At 35.5% G+C, this 17,472-nt stretch overlaps 3 protein-coding genes across 4 annotated transcripts in view; 1 reads left to right on the top strand and 2 right to left on the bottom strand.

Moving 5' to 3' along the window:
- Positions 1-300: 300 nt before the first annotated feature.
- LOC120118108 (protein ACCUMULATION AND REPLICATION OF CHLOROPLASTS 3-like) lies at positions 301-7,368 on the bottom strand. 2 transcript variants are annotated; one of them, XM_039138235.1, is made up of 16 exons: positions 6,972-7,368; positions 6,554-6,612; positions 5,590-5,654; positions 4,931-5,065; positions 4,142-4,190; positions 3,890-4,002; positions 3,746-3,817; positions 3,381-3,491; positions 2,969-3,150; positions 2,459-2,722; positions 2,281-2,369; positions 1,726-2,123; positions 1,506-1,610; positions 1,263-1,400; positions 945-1,111; positions 301-592 (listed from the first exon to the last, which is right to left on the bottom strand). In XM_039138235.1, the coding sequence occupies exons 1-16, from the start codon at positions 7,301-7,303 to the stop codon at positions 523-525; spliced, it is 2,349 nt and encodes a 782-aa protein (XP_038994166.1). In that variant the 5' UTR covers positions 7,304-7,368; the 3' UTR covers positions 301-522. The 2 variants fall into 2 exon arrangements, with proteins under 2 accessions (XP_038994166.1, XP_038994167.1); XM_039138236.1 differs by having other exon boundaries at positions 2,281-2,357.
- LOC120118109 (protein SLOW GREEN 1, chloroplastic-like) overlaps positions 6,555-17,472 on the bottom strand; it is a 24,392-nt gene continuing 13,474 nt past the window's right edge. The window contains exons 2-3 of the mRNA XM_039138237.1: positions 8,097-8,101; positions 6,555-6,567 (exon numbers count right to left, since the gene is read on the bottom strand). The gene's annotated coding sequence lies outside the window, so the exon portion shown is untranslated. The remainder of the gene's footprint in view (positions 6,568-8,096; positions 8,102-17,472) is intronic.
- Positions 9,553-10,434, top strand: LOC120118207 (protein indeterminate-domain 5, chloroplastic-like). Its single transcript, XM_039138323.1, has 2 exons — positions 9,553-9,712; positions 9,803-10,434. The coding sequence occupies exons 1-2, from the start codon at positions 9,553-9,555 to the stop codon at positions 10,432-10,434; spliced, it is 792 nt and encodes a 263-aa protein (XP_038994254.1).

Below are 17,472 nucleotides of genomic sequence, written 5' to 3'. Positions count from 1 at the left end.
GAACTGAAAAAGGGATTCCTGTTTTTCCTACAGGTTATAATGCCAACACCTCCGACGCTGGAGATATACCGATGTTCAACAAGGTTGGAAGTTGTATTGATGTTTAAATTAAGCTTTCTTGGTTCCTCTTGACATTTGTGCTAATTTGGGGCATTTCAATCCGTCTAACTTATTAACTTAAAAGATCATTTATAGTGCATCAACAATTTCAATTTTTTATATACTATATACGTCGAAGTAGTCAATAGTAGACCGGTGGGTCTCCGGCTGCTAAAAGATCATTTCCGAAGCCCCAGAAAATTGTTCACATATCTGTTCTAACTCTAATCAGCTTCCATCAGAGGAAATGTAATCTTACAAATGGATAACTGAACAACACAAGAAACACTTTATTATAAGGATTCCCAATGTGTGCTATGAAGAAATATTGTACATAGGCTGAATAGGCTATACAAAAATACCTTCTGAACGAGTGAAAAACACGGGCTATATATATCACAAGAACCATATGACGAGATTTTATCAGAGAACAGCATCGACATCCAGTTGCTGCCGGTCGATGAGAACACCTTCATTCCAGATCTCGATGCACCTGTAAATATAGTACAAAAATGTGAGTTAAGAATTCCAGACATAAAATTCAACTCAAGAGCAACCAGGGAATTATCGCAGTTTGTGACACACAATCCGTACAGGATAAGCATTTATTCTCATAGTAGAGGAGTATTCCAGCACGGCTACTCGAAACCACGGTAGAAACATGAAGATTACAATTCCTATATCACAGTCAATATAGTCTCCAAATATTTCAAACAATTGTGCAATGCAGATGCAAGCGCATTTTGACACGTAATGTGCAGAACTCAACTTATTATTTTATACCAGAATTTATGTGCAGTTTGTGAGAAATGCCGTCTAGGTTACATTGTGACATGGATACACACCTTGCTCCATCAACGGTTATACAGAGAAAGTGGCCATGTCGCCAACCGTCTTCAAAATGGCCAAAGAAGACATCACCAGATTTTGAATAGAAGCGACCTTCGCCATTGGCCTTTCCCTTCCAAAAGTTTGCAAACCATCGATCTCCAGTGTGAAAATAAAACCAGCCCTGCAAGACCAAATGTAAGAGAAAGTCGTAAAGATTGGTGCATATATTGTTTATCAGATGCTAACAGATGCATATAAAGTATGGGGTGCATGGAAAATTCACATCTGAATATTAGCTCCGTGTTTGAAAAGAAAAGTGACGATGGCCTAACCTTGCCATGCATCAAATCATCCCTCCAAGATCCCTGGAAAACATCTCCGTTACTGGAATAGTATGTTCCCACACCTGACCTCTTACCATAGCGCCACATACCATCATAAATGTTTCCATCGCCAAGAACAAGACGACCCTATATAAAATTTACACAACTTTCATCTGAGTTTATATCCCAAAAAAAATATACATCCTTCACAAATTGAGTTTTGTTGAATAAACCAGGGTTATATCAAAGTACCTTTCCTTCAGGAAGACCCCCTTGGCATCGTCCCCTGTAGACTCCGCCTCTATAATGCATCTCCACAATAGGACTCCACTTTTTCGGCGAGTCTCGTTCGGCTTCCTGTATTAATAATTACAACCAAAATCTTAATGCACTCATCACTTAAAATACCTTAAAGCTGAACGAAATGAAAAAGATTGAACATTAGAAATCACTTTAACAAAATGCAGATTACCAGCATAGAAGCCGCACGAGCAGAAAGTACTCCTTGCTTCTTAGGAACACCAGTCTTTCCCTTTAATACTGTAGATCCGTTGTTATAAATTTCCTTCATCACTTCAAAACTTGCATCGGTCAATGTACCCCAAGGCCTACTGGAACTGGGAAGTGCTGGGACTTTGACACCATTTTCAGATTTAGATTCTGAAAATTCCTTGGCATTCAATGTATTAACACCCTCTTTCAGTTCTTCTGAAGACCTTACTCCAACTGGAAGGCAGAAGATGCTGAGATTATCAAGCACTGGTGTAGCTTCTGAGTCAGCTGCTCTTTCTTTGGCCCACTCCTTCGCAAGCTCATTCCCGGGACCCAAGTTCCAGTGATTCAGTGATTCCCGACGGAAAGTAGGAATACCTGGACAACATTTTTGACCATAGTTTGGAAAAGAAATGAGCTGATTCAGTTTTCTAATATGAAAGATCTGCAAGTTCTTTAGAGGTTACATAGATGAACATGACTCATCAAATTGTTAATAGTTAATCCAATCTAACAAAAAAATTGCCATTGCTACCTTCCGAATTTTCCTCGTAATAGCTGGAAAAGTCAGTTTTTCCATCTAATAACGCAACCTCGTTTTGATCAGATCCACTGTCATAATTTCTACAACAGAAAAACATTTTATAATTTTATAAGCTTTTTATGGAGAGAATCTTAAAAGGCATTAAAGTATAAATGAGTTACAACTGAACCTAAAAGAGTAGATATCACTGGATTTTCTGTTCGGTACATCCTCAATTTCACTAGCATCATCACCGAAACCTCCAAATATGCCTTGTAAAGCTACTTTGTTTCCCATTTCATTGGAATTTGTCCTATTTATCGCCTTGACATCTTTTTTGAAAGTATCATTTGACTGTGAAGGATCTCTCCTCAATAGATTAAAAACAAATGGGAAACGTTGTGCCAGTCTATTGAAGAAGCCGCTTTTCTTTAAAGTTTGTTCTTCAAGATGACTGCAGTAACAATAATTTAGATGAGACTAAGAAGAGAAGGAAACAACCAGCAGAACCTGGATTCATTACCTATAAACCTACATGTGAGCAATTGAAAACTGGAAAATGATGTTGCAACAAACAGCAAAAACAGGAACCATGAAAACTAAAATATATTCTACCTAAAAGTGTACAAAAATTCACCATAAAGATAAAATTTAATAATATACTGGTTGGCATCTTACTTTTAGAAATTAGAATTCTTACCCCAAGATAACAACTGTTGTGACTAGAAGGTTGGGCTCCAGCTTAGGATCATGAACTACAGATATAATAATGTCCTTTGTGTACTCTGTAGTTTGACGGAATGTACGCAAAAAGGCTTGCAAATCATCATTGCTGATAACATTAGAACTTGCAACAACACATATAACTATGCCATCGAGGTCCTATGTCCAAAAATGAAATGGTTAAAGCTTTAATGTAACACATTCAACAAAGAAAAAGAGCAGGCTGCCCCATACAAAGAAAACAGGAAAAACAATTATATTTGAACCGACAAAAAAATAGGTGAAGGAGAACTTAAATAACATAAAGTAAAAAGTCATACATGCAAATATATTGAAACAGTTCAAATGAAACTTATGTCACATCTGCATTAAAATTTCCTTAATGATACCTTTACCCCTGCACCAATAAAAGGGCAGTCATGCATAGCTTGCGAAATTGAAGTTCTGATGTTGTAACCAGCTCCAAATCCAAGTTTTGCATTTTTGTACTTCCCAAGAATCTGAGCAAGTTAGCATTTGTAGAAAAGTTCCAGGAAAAACAAAAGAGGGATAAACAATGAAATCTTATAATTTTGGATCAAGAAAGTATGCATGTCTAAGTCCCTCAAATATCAACCAAAGTCAAGAAAAAAAGGGTCAGTAGCAGATTCAAAGGACAATGAAACATGAAGTTCAAGAACAAAATATAAAAGTTTGAGTAATAATAAACCAACAGGTAATAACTAGTACAAAATGCAATGTCAGTTCAACTTACATTTATAACTTCTGAAACTCCAAGTTCTTTCATATTATCATGAACTGCATCAATAAACTTTCTTTGCATCTCCTGGAGAATTCCCAGAGTTTAAGCATGGCATAAATTTCAAAGCCAACCCAATAAAGCAAAAGAAATGCTTACACTTATGACAATTGATATGGCATTTATGGCAAGTATAACAGCATTATTGGCAGTTCTCAAAGCCTCATCTAGAGTTACCAATTCATTTTTGAGCAAGGAGTCGGTGTCAATTTCTGCAAATAAGAACTGTGAGAACTCCTGACATTATAATGGGAAGCCTTAGGAGTTCATAAATGATATAAATATATTATCAAGTAGTTTTTAAAAGAAACGGTAAACACTCAACTAACAAAATCTTTATGTCATGTTTACCTATACAAAAGCTTATCAGCTCTTGAAGTTTTCCCACCAAATCATTGACCTGCAAATTGAGTTAACAATCAGTTTGAATTGTTGTCATAGTTATAAGCCAATAACCTCAAATTTCAAACTTCCCCCTACCAGTACAAAACCCATAGACAATCTACAAATTTCCTTTCGAATCTTAGCATATCCAAATCAAATGTAAACTCCTGCAAGATTCCAGCACAAAACCCAGAGACTCTGGCTACAAAATTCCTTTTAAATCTTAGCATATCCAACTCTAGTTGATTTTCAAATTCTCATTCGTTATTCTACATACTTACCAAAGCTGAAAATTTTAAGCTTTAGCACAAAAAGATTTCCAACTAAGGAGGTCATCTCCGATTTGTCTTTGCCATCATTATCAACTACTATAGACTATATGAAGTCCCCAGCTGCATATATGCTATGATTCACGTGTCTAATCCCTCCCCAATATATATGTATGTGTGCGAAACTCACCAAGCAAATAATATCACTTTGCATATTGTTGCATCCAAGGTATTGGGAAAAAATTGATTTTGCAACAATGTGAGGTTTGGACCCCAAAACATATGCACCAAAATGCCATGGAGATAGGCAGGCATGTAAAAAACAATAAATCTTGTTCTAAATTCAAACTTCTAGTAGAAATTTTCATTCTTGAAACAATGGACAAGTATGCCAAGGAATTATATACAATATACTTTTATACAATTATATCATATGTTCTTTATGTCAAAGAAAGAAATCATGTCACAACTTAGAGGCATCACTGACCTCATCAAGTCGTCTTTGCCCCTCAAAGGTGAAAGGTTTTAAAATAATAACAACAGAAAATCCATTTGAAGATCTTATTGCTTTAAGAATGTCCACTGCTGCAATGTGATCTGAGCCATACCCAGCACCAGCCACCTGGTTGTCAGGAAAAAAATGAGGAGCAGAAGGGATGGATCAAGCTCACTATAACAACCTACAAGTGCATTACATTACAACCAAGAAACAGCCGGATCAACAGGGAAGTTGGCTATGAAACAGAAAAATCTCTTGCTTTTATATACATTAGCATTTGCAAATTCCAATATTTGAAAGCTTATAATAAGCATCAAATTTACAAGGGACACAAAGAACTATAGCATATAAATTATGGATGCTCAAGAGTTTATGGAGTCTAATACACAAATGAGAAAACCTTTTACAAGTATATATGCTACTTATCAATGAATAAATACTGCTATAAAAACCATTCTGATTGCAACTAGCATACTATTCATGTAAATTTTCCTTTTATGTCATTTATAGTAGCAGGGTTATTGTATCATCTTGCCCAGCTGTATCATTTGACGATGAATAGTAATCAACATTGAATGCTTTCATTTTCTTTCTTTTTTTTAAACAAAAAAATAGAAGCAAGAGCCCAAGGCGAGGAATGTACAAACAAGGATAATAGTTTTTGCACAAGACTGCATGAAAATATCAGCTTCCACAATCCTTGGTGTAAGATCTGGAAAGGAGAACAAAATGAACCAAAAAAAAATCAGCTTAAGTATTTTCATGGACATGAAAAAATCAACAAAAGTCCTTGATGAAAGTACTTGATCTTGGAATTTATATGAGTTCTTTCTTCCAGCTACAAGTCACTATTAATTATATCATAAATGTAAATTTAAAATCTCAATCCAATCTTCTAAAAATCATCCTCCACAACCACCTTAAATAACCAGTCAATTTCTCTTTTATCCATGGGGGAATATAAAAAGACAAACATTTGCTCGTAGTTTCTACCTAAACTATTTAAGCATTAAAGCAAAAGACAAATTTGCTAACACCAAAACCCAAAACAAAACAAGTTTCAAATATTATGGTATACTATCAATCCTGGAATTCATAAAAGGGCCAGCCAAAATATCATGCAAAGACCGTTGGTTAAATATTTTCAATAATTTTAAAAGTTAAAAAACTGTATGTCATTTTTACACACTCACAAGCGTGCTAATGTCAAAATTATTGCTTTTGTTTATTGTTTGGAATTAGAATTTACATTCTCCTGATTTATAGTGATTGAGAAAGTGAATTAAAACTTTTTAATAAAAATTCACATGGCTGTTCCTTTCATGCCTATTTCACATTCATAGAATCAGTTACAGGGAAAGAAATCAGACACAAAAATTATCACGCTAAATACTCAACTTCAGTCAATTACAAAACAATATATATATATATCACTAAAGAAAAAGAAGGGTTCTAACATTTTATTCTGAGCAATGAGCAACAAAATTTTAAATTTCGAGTTAAAATAACTAAAATGAAATCTCTCAGTCTAGGTAAAATTTCAAATTTCAATTTGATATTTGGTTGATATAGCATGATATACTAACAAAATAGTTAAAGATAGGATAAAACCTTTTCCTAAAACCCTTTGTTGTAACTGCACATTTGATGCATCTTTCATGAGAACAGTCCTGGAAAGAAAAAAAGAAAGATATAAGAGAGAATCCAAAATATTTAAGCATTAAAAATGAGGTGATTTCAGAAGCTAGAAATCACTAGTAGATCTTAAACCAAATATTTAGGCATAACAGTATGACACGATTGCTCAAAATTAGCGAACTTGAAGAGAAACGTATCTATTCATAACAACAATCTGTCAGAATTTATAAAGGAACAATAAGATTTGGGAATTCTGAAGCAATTCTAGCAATCAGTTCTAGTCTAGATAAATAAGCAAATTAAAACACACCCATTTACAGAAAGCATGCCTTCTGCAAACTAAAACCTTTAAACCAAAACAAAAATGAAAAACAATTAAAAGGAAATATACCAAAATCTCAAAGAAGACGACTGAAAAGGCGAGTCCAAGCAAAATTCGAGCAGAGAATCTTTCCTACTACCAATGGCAATCACTTCGAGCACCCCACTATTCCCCTCCATGTTTTGCTCGTACCCATCTAACGATCTCGGTTGCTTCTCCATACTCATCGAAATTTTAAGGAGAGACTTCGGGTTGTAACTCAATCTTTTACAACACAAACTTTTGGCACCAAAGAATGAATTGAAGAAAACAGGGTTTGAAGATAAATGGGTCGATAAGGAAATGTGAGAAATTACACGAGAACCTGAGAAAATTGGGAACGACATTGAAGAAGTGGGCATTTCTCTTCTCTTCTGGCTGCAAAATATTGTCAGTCAGCTAGTTTTGCTTCCACCAGCAGATAGTTTTAAAGCATTATTCTGGGTAAACTATTCTACACGTCACCAACCTAAAACTATTTTTCTGTCACTTTCACCACTGAAATTTAGTCTTTATATTGATTTGATCATTAAACTTTAAAATACTTCAATTGTAACACTAAATTTTTAAAATTGATTTTTTTTATTCAATCATTAAATCGTTAACAGCTGGGTGATGTATAAGTTTAGTGCTTATGTGCTTTGATTTTGAAGCCAAAAATATTTTTTTATTCCACTTCATCATCTTCTTCCTGAAAATTAGGATTCTTCATTTTCAGTAGTCATTAAAAACTATTATTTAACAACTTCTTTTATAATCATCCTAGACAATGATGAATTTATCCTTTTGTTCTCTATCACTTTATTGGTCTAATTTTTTTCGAAACCTCTTTAAAATCCACGAAATTATACACAAAAATCCATCGTTTTTAGGGATATTCTATCTTTGTTAGATTGGAGAGATTTATGGTGTGTCAAAAGTATGGATACTGAGAAGCATTTTTTTCAACAAAAAAAAAGAACAACTTGCCTTGTAACTAGCGTGATCGAATGGCCATTGGAGGATACCGAAACTTTAGAATGTCGAACATTTAGATGAATTTTCGTTAATTTTTTATGAAGTTCCATAAGAAATCAATTCGAAAAAAATGAGTGAAATACAAACATTTTAATATCAATCTTGTTGCGAAACAATCAATAATAAACTACTATCGACAAACACTGACAATGAAATAAATTAATATTTTCTACACATGAACAAGAATATTTGGTCACATAATCACAATATTAACAATTTAACAACTTAATGATAAAAAATAATGTCAAAAGTTTAATGCTCAAATTGAAACGTTTTAAAATTTAATGATCAAATTAATACAAACTGAAGTTTGATGACTAATGGGATAGTGTACCCTAATATTTACTACAAAACAAAATCTAAACCAAATGGTAAATCACTTTACGATGATAAAGCCTAAAGCTTATCTACCGAAGTGATCGTTGTTATAGTTTATTATTGGGAGAGAGTTTACAAGAACCATCTGTTGGATTCTGCCAAGATTTCTTTGAGATCTGTTTTGGATTGGAGAGTCGGTCACGTATTCAGAAATATTTTTAAAAATAAATATAAATATATTAATAATATAAAATTTTCGTATAAAATAAATATAAATAAAATTTCAGACGAATACAATTAATAAAATAAACAAATAACACGTGATGGATCTGCCACCGTCACTAATGGATTATGGATAGTTGAAATTGATACGATTAAAACAACTATGGCCTGAAATTAGTCGTAACTACAGTGATGTCAACAAGAACTACTATACCCTCTGCATTTTCGTTCGTTTATTTATCATACCAAAGGGCCGGATTACGTATGCCCTTTGCATGTGTGGAGAAACTGAAAAAAAACCACCTCTACGTAAAACAAGTACATAGTTTCACCAACATACTTTGATTTCACTTGGATTTGATTAAATATATAAGATAAGATCGATTTACATCATAAAGATTTATACCTTTATAAGACAAAGTGAAAATAGACTATTAAAGTTATCTATTTATTTTTTTTCTTAAAAATTTCATTTTTATATTTCTTATTATTGATTCTAATCGTCTATTTTTAATTATCTAACAATTCTAAAAAATATAAAACTAAGAAAATTATAGGATATGAACAGATGTTGTCTCATGTGTGTGTGTATATATATATATATATATATATATATATATATGAGAGTAAGTACCCAATGGAGGATGATGATGGAAGCAAGTTTGTCCGGAAGGGATTGGGTCCACCGACCTGTAGGCTTCATCTCTATCCCTTTCTCTCGCAAACTCTAATTTATTCCGATTTTGTAATCTGACAGATATGTCCAAAATCAGGTAACAGAAAAAGGGTTGAGAGAGGAGAACCTGCTGAATGATGTATATGTGTTAAGTGTGATTGCATGACACCAAATCAGAGAAGAAACCGTTCTTTACAATTGTAGCTAAGATTTATCTTCTTACTCTTCTTCTTCTTCTCCTTCTTCTTCTTACTTTTCAATGTTCAACTCTCCCCCTTGATTTTAGTTTTTCTCAGTTTCTTCATATATGTGGGGTTTCAAAAGAGATTATTGGTAGTTGAGAAAAATATCGAAGGAAAAAAAGGTTTTGTTTTAAAGATGGAAGCATCTTCCTCCTCGGGGATTTTGTTTGGAATTAGAGAAGACAGTCAAGATCAGCAACAACAGCATTCCACCGTTCAAACTTCAGCTATGGGGCTAGCACCTCTGCCGCCGTCGCCGTCGCAGAAGAGAAGGAGAAACCAATCAGGAACACCAAGCAAGTATCCCGATCTTTATATATAAGTAAACCCTAAGTTTAGAATTGTACTATAAGAATTTGTTGTCTCTTGGCTTTTGTTTTTAACAGATCCAGATGCAGAAGTGATAGCACTGTCTCCCAAGAGCCTAATGGAAACAAACAGGTTCATTTGTGAGGTATGCAACAAAGGGTTCCAAAGGGAGCAAAACCTACAGCTTCACAGAAGGGGACATAATCTGCCATGGAAGCTTAGACAGAAGACCACAAAAGAAGTAACGAAGAAGGTATATATCTGCCCTGAGCCCACATGCGTCCACCACGACCCGTCCAGGCCGCTCGGCGACCTTACGGGCATCAAAAAGCATTACTCGAGGAAACACGGTGAGAAGAAATGGAAGTGCGACAAGTGTTCCAAGTGGTACGCCGTGAAATCCGACTGGAAAGCTCATTGGAAGATCTGTGGCACGAGAGAGTACAAATGTGACTGCGGCACTCTCTTCTCAAGGTATGTAACAAAATTTGCAGAATCCATTACAAGTCATGCATTACTTGTTCTTTCTCATTGGCACAAAAGGAAGAGGCGTTATAACAAACAGTTTCATGTTTTGTTTTTCCTTGGAACCACCGCCCCCTCTATTCACGTGCTGCTATATGGCATATGTAGAGTTTACTGTGTTTTTGTTGTCATTTTTGGTTATATTTATGGGTTTGCCGGACTTGTTTCAGGTCTTTGCTCTTGAAGCTGAGTCCACTCCTATCGTTGAAGAGGCCCCCCCTATCATTCTTCGAGAGTCCCCTCCCACCGATCAAGAGGCCACTGTCATCATTGAAGAGGTCCCTCCCACCATTCAAGAGCCCGATTCACATGGCGTCATATGTAGGCTTCTTGAGAAACCCTCTGACGTGCCGGACATGATGGATTCAAGTTGGCTCTCGTATGAGTTACCGGCCAGTACCATACCGGTATCTGAAGAGGAGAGGGAACAACTACCGGACACAATTCTGGATAACACCTTTTGGGCTAAGACCGCTGTTGATTTTTATCTACATGAGCGGAGCCAGGGGTGTTTCACTGACATATGCAAGCTCACCGATGATATCTATTTGTTGCTTGATCGGTCTTGGTGGGGCGTATTATTAGGGGTCGAAGACAATGGCTATTTCGATGGGGGGGTAAGTCTTATATTTTTCTTATATTTCAATTTGATTAATTTTTTTTTTAAATTTATGTAAGTCACTAATATATGTCTTTTTTTGTAAAACAGCATATCGATGCGTGGGTGACACGTCTTCTAATAATAAGAAAACTTAAGAAAAATAAAAATATACGATATACAATTATGCCGACGTCTTTTCACGCCGTTCACTTGAAGAATGCACGAGATGAATCATTTGATTTGGGCAATGGACAAGCTAAACTTTATCCTGCATGGTGGGAGGTCGATAAGGTTAGTATTTATTTTAGATTGAGTTTAAAGGTTTTATGAAATAAGTGCGCAAATGAATGAATTATTACTTATGATTGCAGGTGTTTATCCCTGTTTTGGAACGTAAACATTGGATTCTCGTCGAGCTTCAGCTCCCATCCCTTAAGACAATAGTGTATGACAGCATGATAAATTACATATCATTGGCTGATTTAAGAGATGTTATTAAGGGATGGAGCTCTCATTTGGCTAAATTCTTGGATGCGATCAATTATTGGACTCGTTCTGGAAACAAGAAGCCAAAGAAGCTCAATATTACAGTTATTAGAGACGAGACCGCGCCACAACAAACGAGCGGAGCCAGAGGAGATTGTGGTCCTCTCGTATGCTTGGCGTTGGAGCGTTTGACGACGGGAAGCATCAAGTATCTACCTCCCACCGATAGAGATAGAGCTGCAGTAGGCTTGTGGTTTCGGCATTATATGGCTAAATCGATATATACGAGACGCTGCCTACCTGCATCCGCGTTATAAAAATGTCCATAAACAATTGGTAAGTTTATATACTTTTGGTTTGAAAATGTTTGGTTAAGTACCTAGAATTCAATAATTTGCTGTTTGTAGGTTTTAGATGTGTAGAAAGTGTTGTTTGAGCAAATGTTTGGTTTCTGCAGGTTAATCTCAGAAGTGAACTGCGTGAAAATGATGTATGGCTGCAAAAGTTGATTCAATAGTTTAATTGATTGTTTTTTGATTGTTTAATTGATTTGTAAAAGTTGATTCAATAGTAGATGATCGGAAATAAGAATTATTGCTTATTTTTTGATTGTTTAATTGATTTGTAAAAGATGATTTGTAAAAGTTGATTTGTGTAATTGATGCGAACATAATTCTTATTTGTGCTTGTTTAATTGATTGAAATGTAATGGTTGATTTTGTTGATTTCAATCTGCATTATGTTGAAGGCAAAAATGACTATCGCAATGCGAAATGAAAATCGCAATGCGAAATGAAAATCGCAACGAGAGAATCGCAATGCGAAATGAAAATCGCAATGCGGAAATGAAAATCGCAACGAGAGAATCGCAATGCGATTTTCATTTCGCATTGCGATTTTCATTTCGCATTGCGATTATCTCGTTGCGATTTTCATTTCGCATTGCGATTTTCATTTCGCATTGCGATTCTCTCGTTGCGATTTTCATTTCGCATTGCGATTCTTTCGTTGCGATTTTTATTTCCGCATTGCGATTTTCATGTTGGGATTTTCATTTCGCATTGCGATTCTCTCGTTGCGATTGTAATTTCCGTGTTGCGATAGTCAAATGCATGCCTAATAGTGATAACAACTGAATAACAAGAGTTGGTTAAGTCAAATGGTTGGCCTGAGTCATTAATTCAACTGAAAATGTTAAAAGTTCACACATAAATCCACATAATACAACGTTTGCATATGAGCTTTTGATGGCAACGTTTACATAATACACATAAAATGTTAAATGTTAAAACGTTTACATAATACAACTGAATAACAACGTTTACATAATACAAAGTTCACACCATATGAGCTTTGGATTTTGATGAGGATCCATATTTTGGTAGAGGAAAAGATGATTTTGATGGCACTGGTGATCCACATGTCAACCTTGTATGACCACTTTCCTTGCACCGACTACATGTCGATCTTCTTCTCTTCACCCTTAGACGGTATACGATCGTGACTTTTTGGTCGGCCAGGTAGCCTTCTGTCCATGGCTGGTGGCAAAACTGTTTGTAAGTCATCTGGTATGTCCCACTCAGAAGGATGTGGAATAGGGTAGACAATCTCGGCATAAGTCTGTCGATAAACTTCTGTAGTGTAGCAATCCATAGCGTATGCGCTTGAATCATCTTGGTTTAAATGAAGAGCAACTTTTATAACATGGCCACACGGATAACCAGATGTTTGCCATTTCATACAACTACACGTCTTTGCATTTAGATCGACTAGCCCATTTAAGTTATTATCCAGTACTTGAAACAAAGTGTTTGAACATGGTTCAACTCTCCATGACGTTGACTTCACAACACGTTTCGTTATCTTTTTTTCAGTCCATGGTGTAACACGATGTTCCAATGTTCCTGTAAATTTAAATAAACAATACTTAGTAAAATATAAAATGATAAGTTACGAATTCAAAGAAATAATACCTGCATGGTTTCTTTTCTTGTAGTACCACTGTTGAATAGAGGCTCGAAAAAACTCCATTAACATAGTAATGGGTAATTTCCGGGAATGACGACTTAGAGCGTTGATTGATTCTGCACTATTAGACGTCATGAAACCATATCTTACTCCAAGTTGATGTACTCTTGACCATCTTTCAAACCCGACATCTTCTAGTGTTTGAGCACACTGAGGCAAAACACGTCTTAAACAATTTATATGCTTATTGAAATCCACTTCCCGATAAGCTTTTACAGCCTTCCAGTATGTCCATTTGTGCTTTTTTATACCAGCAGACCTTGATTTTAGATTTCTATACAAATGAACACCACAAAGTCCATGAAAAGCATCTGGGAAACACCTTCTAACAGCGTTGTCAATTGAGTTTGCCCTATCGGATATGATTGTCAGATTGCTAATAGGACTTATGCAATCCCTAAGATGCCCCATAAACCATGTCCATGAATCAGAGGTTTCAGATTTGCCAACCCCGTAAGCTATTGGCAATATCCCATTGTTAGCATCCATGGCTACTGCTAATAAGTTTACTCCAAGGTATCGACCTTTCAAATGTGCTCCGTCAACTATAATAACTGGGCGCATGCAAGTAATAAACGAACGAATCTACAAAATAATATACACAAGAAATATAATCATTTAAATGTGAAATGCATGTAACTAACAAAAATGAGTCAACAAAATTATATTGATTTACTAACCGTAGCACCAATGGCGATAAACAGCAACTCAAAGCGTCCATCTCTATCTGTTTGATATGAGTTACGACCCAGGATTTTTCAGCTTTAAATTGTGACAATAAGCCGGCAGTTGGGCAAACGATGCTTCTGGCGACCCCCTCAACAATTCCAAGGCATAACATTTGGCTCTCCAAGCTTGAGAATATGATATACTAATCTTGAACCGAGCATTCATGTCAGTCATAATTTCATGTCCCCGATATACCCTGCCATTCAAAACATTAACTCAGCCAGAAACCACCCAACACCTTTTTGTTTGCCTGTCTATGGTGAGGAAAAACTTGGGTTCTTGAACATGTATGTTTATCAATAAAAGTCCTAACTTGAAACATTTGCAATCTTTTATTCTCTTTGCAATCATACGCCACGTACAGTTTTTGTCAATCATACACCTTGTTTCGAAACGATCTTTGCTTGATTTGTTAACTTTTAGTTGATAGCCATCTTCCACACATTTCGTATACAAAGCTATCTTCAAGTCTTCCTTTGTATCAAAACAATCATCTTTCTTGATACGAATAACTTTTGTGTAACAATCAACTGCTTTCTTTATCAACTCTTCTTCCGGTATCTGAAGTAATTCTGGCATATTCCAGTTATACGCCCGTGGCATTTTCTTTTCTTCGGGGACTTTTTCTTCTTCTTTTTCTTCTTCAGGATTATATGAATTACAGAATGGATGTTCAACATGTTCATTCACAGTCGTAACTTCCTCCTCATTATCATCAATACATTCTTCGGCAACGGCTGTTTCATCATCAAAATTCGGGTATTGACCAATATCAAAATCATTACACGCAGGGTCTGTTTCTTCTTCTGAAACATCATCAAAATCCGTGTATGACCAATATCAAAGTCCGGATATTGACCAAGACCAAATTTCGAATACTGACTAGTACTAACAATTTTTCTGTTGGCTCATCATCGTCTAACTGGTCAATACGAAAATCGGAATTTGGTGCTGAAAGTTGATTGGGATTTGGATTAGAGAAAGGTTGTGGGTTTTGAGAAAAACTTAGTTGATTACTACCCGCTACTGACCCAACAATACTACTTCTAGGTTCAACAACATACAATGTAACATCATCTTGTGAAACACTAATGTAAGCAATGAATCGTTCAACATCTTTATTGTCGGTTAACAAATAAACTTTACCATTTCTCTGATAAGATAGCCTAAATCCACTTAGGGGCTCTAAATTCAATTTATTGAAACACGTAGCATTAGAGTTTCATAAGTTAACTTTTGTAAAGACAATTTTAGTTGAAGATTCATGGGTAAAGGCATATATTGTAAAACACCATTAACATTATCCCATGACCCTCCAAAACACAAATCTATCCAAACATGATCAACATTAGATGATTTCATGGTTGTAAATTAATTTACTAAACAGACGAGCTGCGAAACTAAAACCTGTTGCCGGATTGGGAAGGATGTCGTTGGATATAGGAACGGATGTCGCCGGAGAGAGTGATAGATGGAGATGGAATGAGTTGCGATTTAGGGATTTAGTTTATGATTTCAGTGTTATATACCCAAAATTTCAGTGTTGTGATTTACAGATTCTCGTTGCGATTTACGGATTATCGTTGCGATTTACGGATTATCGTTGCGATTTACAGATTCTCGTTGCGATTTACGGATTATCGTTGCGATTTACGGATACGCGTTGCGATATACGGATACGCATTGCGATTTACCCATACGCGTTGCGATTTACGGATATACGTTGCGATTTACGGATATGCGTTGCGATTTATGTGTTCGCGTTGCGATTTTCATATTCGCGTTGCGATTTTGGAAAATCGCAATGCGAATTTGTACTATCGCATTGCGATTTTCAAGAATCGCGTTGCGATTTTGGAAACTGATTTGCGATTCTGGGGATCGCGTTGCGATTTTTATTTCGCGTTGCGATTTTGTTGGTCATTTTGGCAAATCCAAAAAAAGTTGGTTAAAATCGTATATTATAACTTTTTTTTGGTCACTGAGGCGATTTTCTCTTAACTTAATACATCATATTAATCCGAGTAGAGATTTCAGGGTAGTTAAGATTGAGTAATTTGTTGATTGTATTTAGTAGTTTGATCTTAAAACTCATATTCAACTCAATGGGGAATGTTTTTGGAAAACAGGCAACAAGTCGGAACCTGTATGAAGCTTTTCAGCTGTTTTACGTTGCTAGTGAAGCTGGTGTACTTGCTCCGGCTTCACAGTCTCCACTGGTGGAAAACATTGATTCTTGGGATGATCAAGATATTTAAAGAGATTCACATTGATTTTTCACTCTAAATCGTCAAGTAATTGTTTGTCTTGATATCTATTTGTTTTGTTTTTGTCATTGTCTTGTTATATTGTTCTGTGAGTGGGACTGTGACCCTGTGAGGCTAGAAATAATATCGGACCCATTGGTCGAGACGAAGTATGTGATCCTGTGGTAAATTTTCATTTTCCCAGAGAATCCAGTTCAGCTTATCCACCTGAGCTGGCAAGCTCGGTAATGGAAATCCGTAAGATATATGAGCAAATGGAAGATCCAGGAGCTTCCAGCGAAGTAGATACTCTTCAAGATAGTTTCGCCTCTTTATATCGTCATCTGATGTTCCTTGGATCATTTGAGAAGGCATATTGGTTTTCTTAACATTTTCTATCTTATGGTTTTATATTTTCTGTTAAGTAATCAACAGCATTAATTTTTATTGGCTTGTTTTGAGAAGTCTGGTCATTAAAGTATTGCATAATATGAATCTCCAATAGTTTAAGGTCTATTGACTGAATGAAGTGCGAGTCGGAAATAAATAAGCGTTTTTTATGATAAATTAACTGCCTGAATGCATTGATTAAGTTTTGATCTTTCATCTAACTTGTATCAAAATGTTTTCCTCTTCAAGTTTTAAGCGCTACCTGTCTATGGTTTAGGCGAAAGCTACTGCATCTCTTGAAGACAAGTGGCTCTTTGTCAACTTGCAATCTTCCATGGAGTTCAGCTCACATATGGTATTTTTTTTCCACTATTTTTACTTCAGTTAAAACTAATAAGTATTTACTTAAAAATGTAATCTAATTTCGTGAGTTTGTATGTGTTTCTGAAGCTTATTTGAGATACATGGGAAATGACTCAGTTTCTCACACCATTCTGGCAGGTTAGTATGATGCCGTTTAGTTGTATTTGCCTTATTTCTTGCTTTTCTCTTTTCATAGACTTTCGAACTTTTTGGCCATATTCGCATTTTTAGCCATATTTGCATTTTTAGCTTTAGTTTCTTTCCTTGACCATGCTATTGCATCTATAGGAATGTGTGTTGAACTTCCGAAACCATTTTCTTGTGCTTAAATCACCAAGATTCTTACATGATATCGGTTTGTTGTGAACTGTTCTATGGA

The sequence above is a fragment of the Hibiscus syriacus genome, unplaced genomic scaffold, assembly GCF_006381635.1.
Source record: "Hibiscus syriacus cultivar Baekdansim isolate YM2019G1 unplaced genomic scaffold, ASM638163v2 tig00110327_pilon, whole genome shotgun sequence".
Classification (NCBI taxonomy): Eukaryota; Viridiplantae; Streptophyta; class Magnoliopsida; order Malvales; family Malvaceae; genus Hibiscus; species Hibiscus syriacus.
This window is presented reverse-complemented; position numbering and strand designations above follow the sequence as displayed.

What these genes read in the sequence shown, in the direction of transcription:
- LOC120118108 (XM_039138235.1), bottom strand. Translation starts at nt 7,303, where the DNA reads ATGCCCACTTCTTCAATGTCGTTCCCAATTTTCTCAGGTTCTCGTGTA. An exon ending in GAGTTTCAGAAGTTATAAAT is followed by an intron (nt 3,492 to 3,745) that starts GTAAGTTGAACT and finishes TAACTTGCTCAG; the next exon opens with ATTCTTGGGAAGTACAAAAA. An exon ending in CTCGTGCGGCTTCTATGCTG is followed by an intron (nt 1,611 to 1,725) that starts GTAATCTGCATT and finishes TTATTAATACAG; the next exon opens with GAAGCCGAACGAGACTCGCC.
- LOC120118207 (XM_039138323.1), top strand. Translation starts at nt 9,553, where the DNA reads ATGGAAGCATCTTCCTCCTCGGGGATTTTGTTTGGAATTAGAGAAGAC. An exon ending in AAACCAATCAGGAACACCAA is followed by an intron (nt 9,713 to 9,802) that starts GCAAGTATCCCG and finishes TGTTTTTAACAG; the next exon opens with ATCCAGATGCAGAAGTGATA.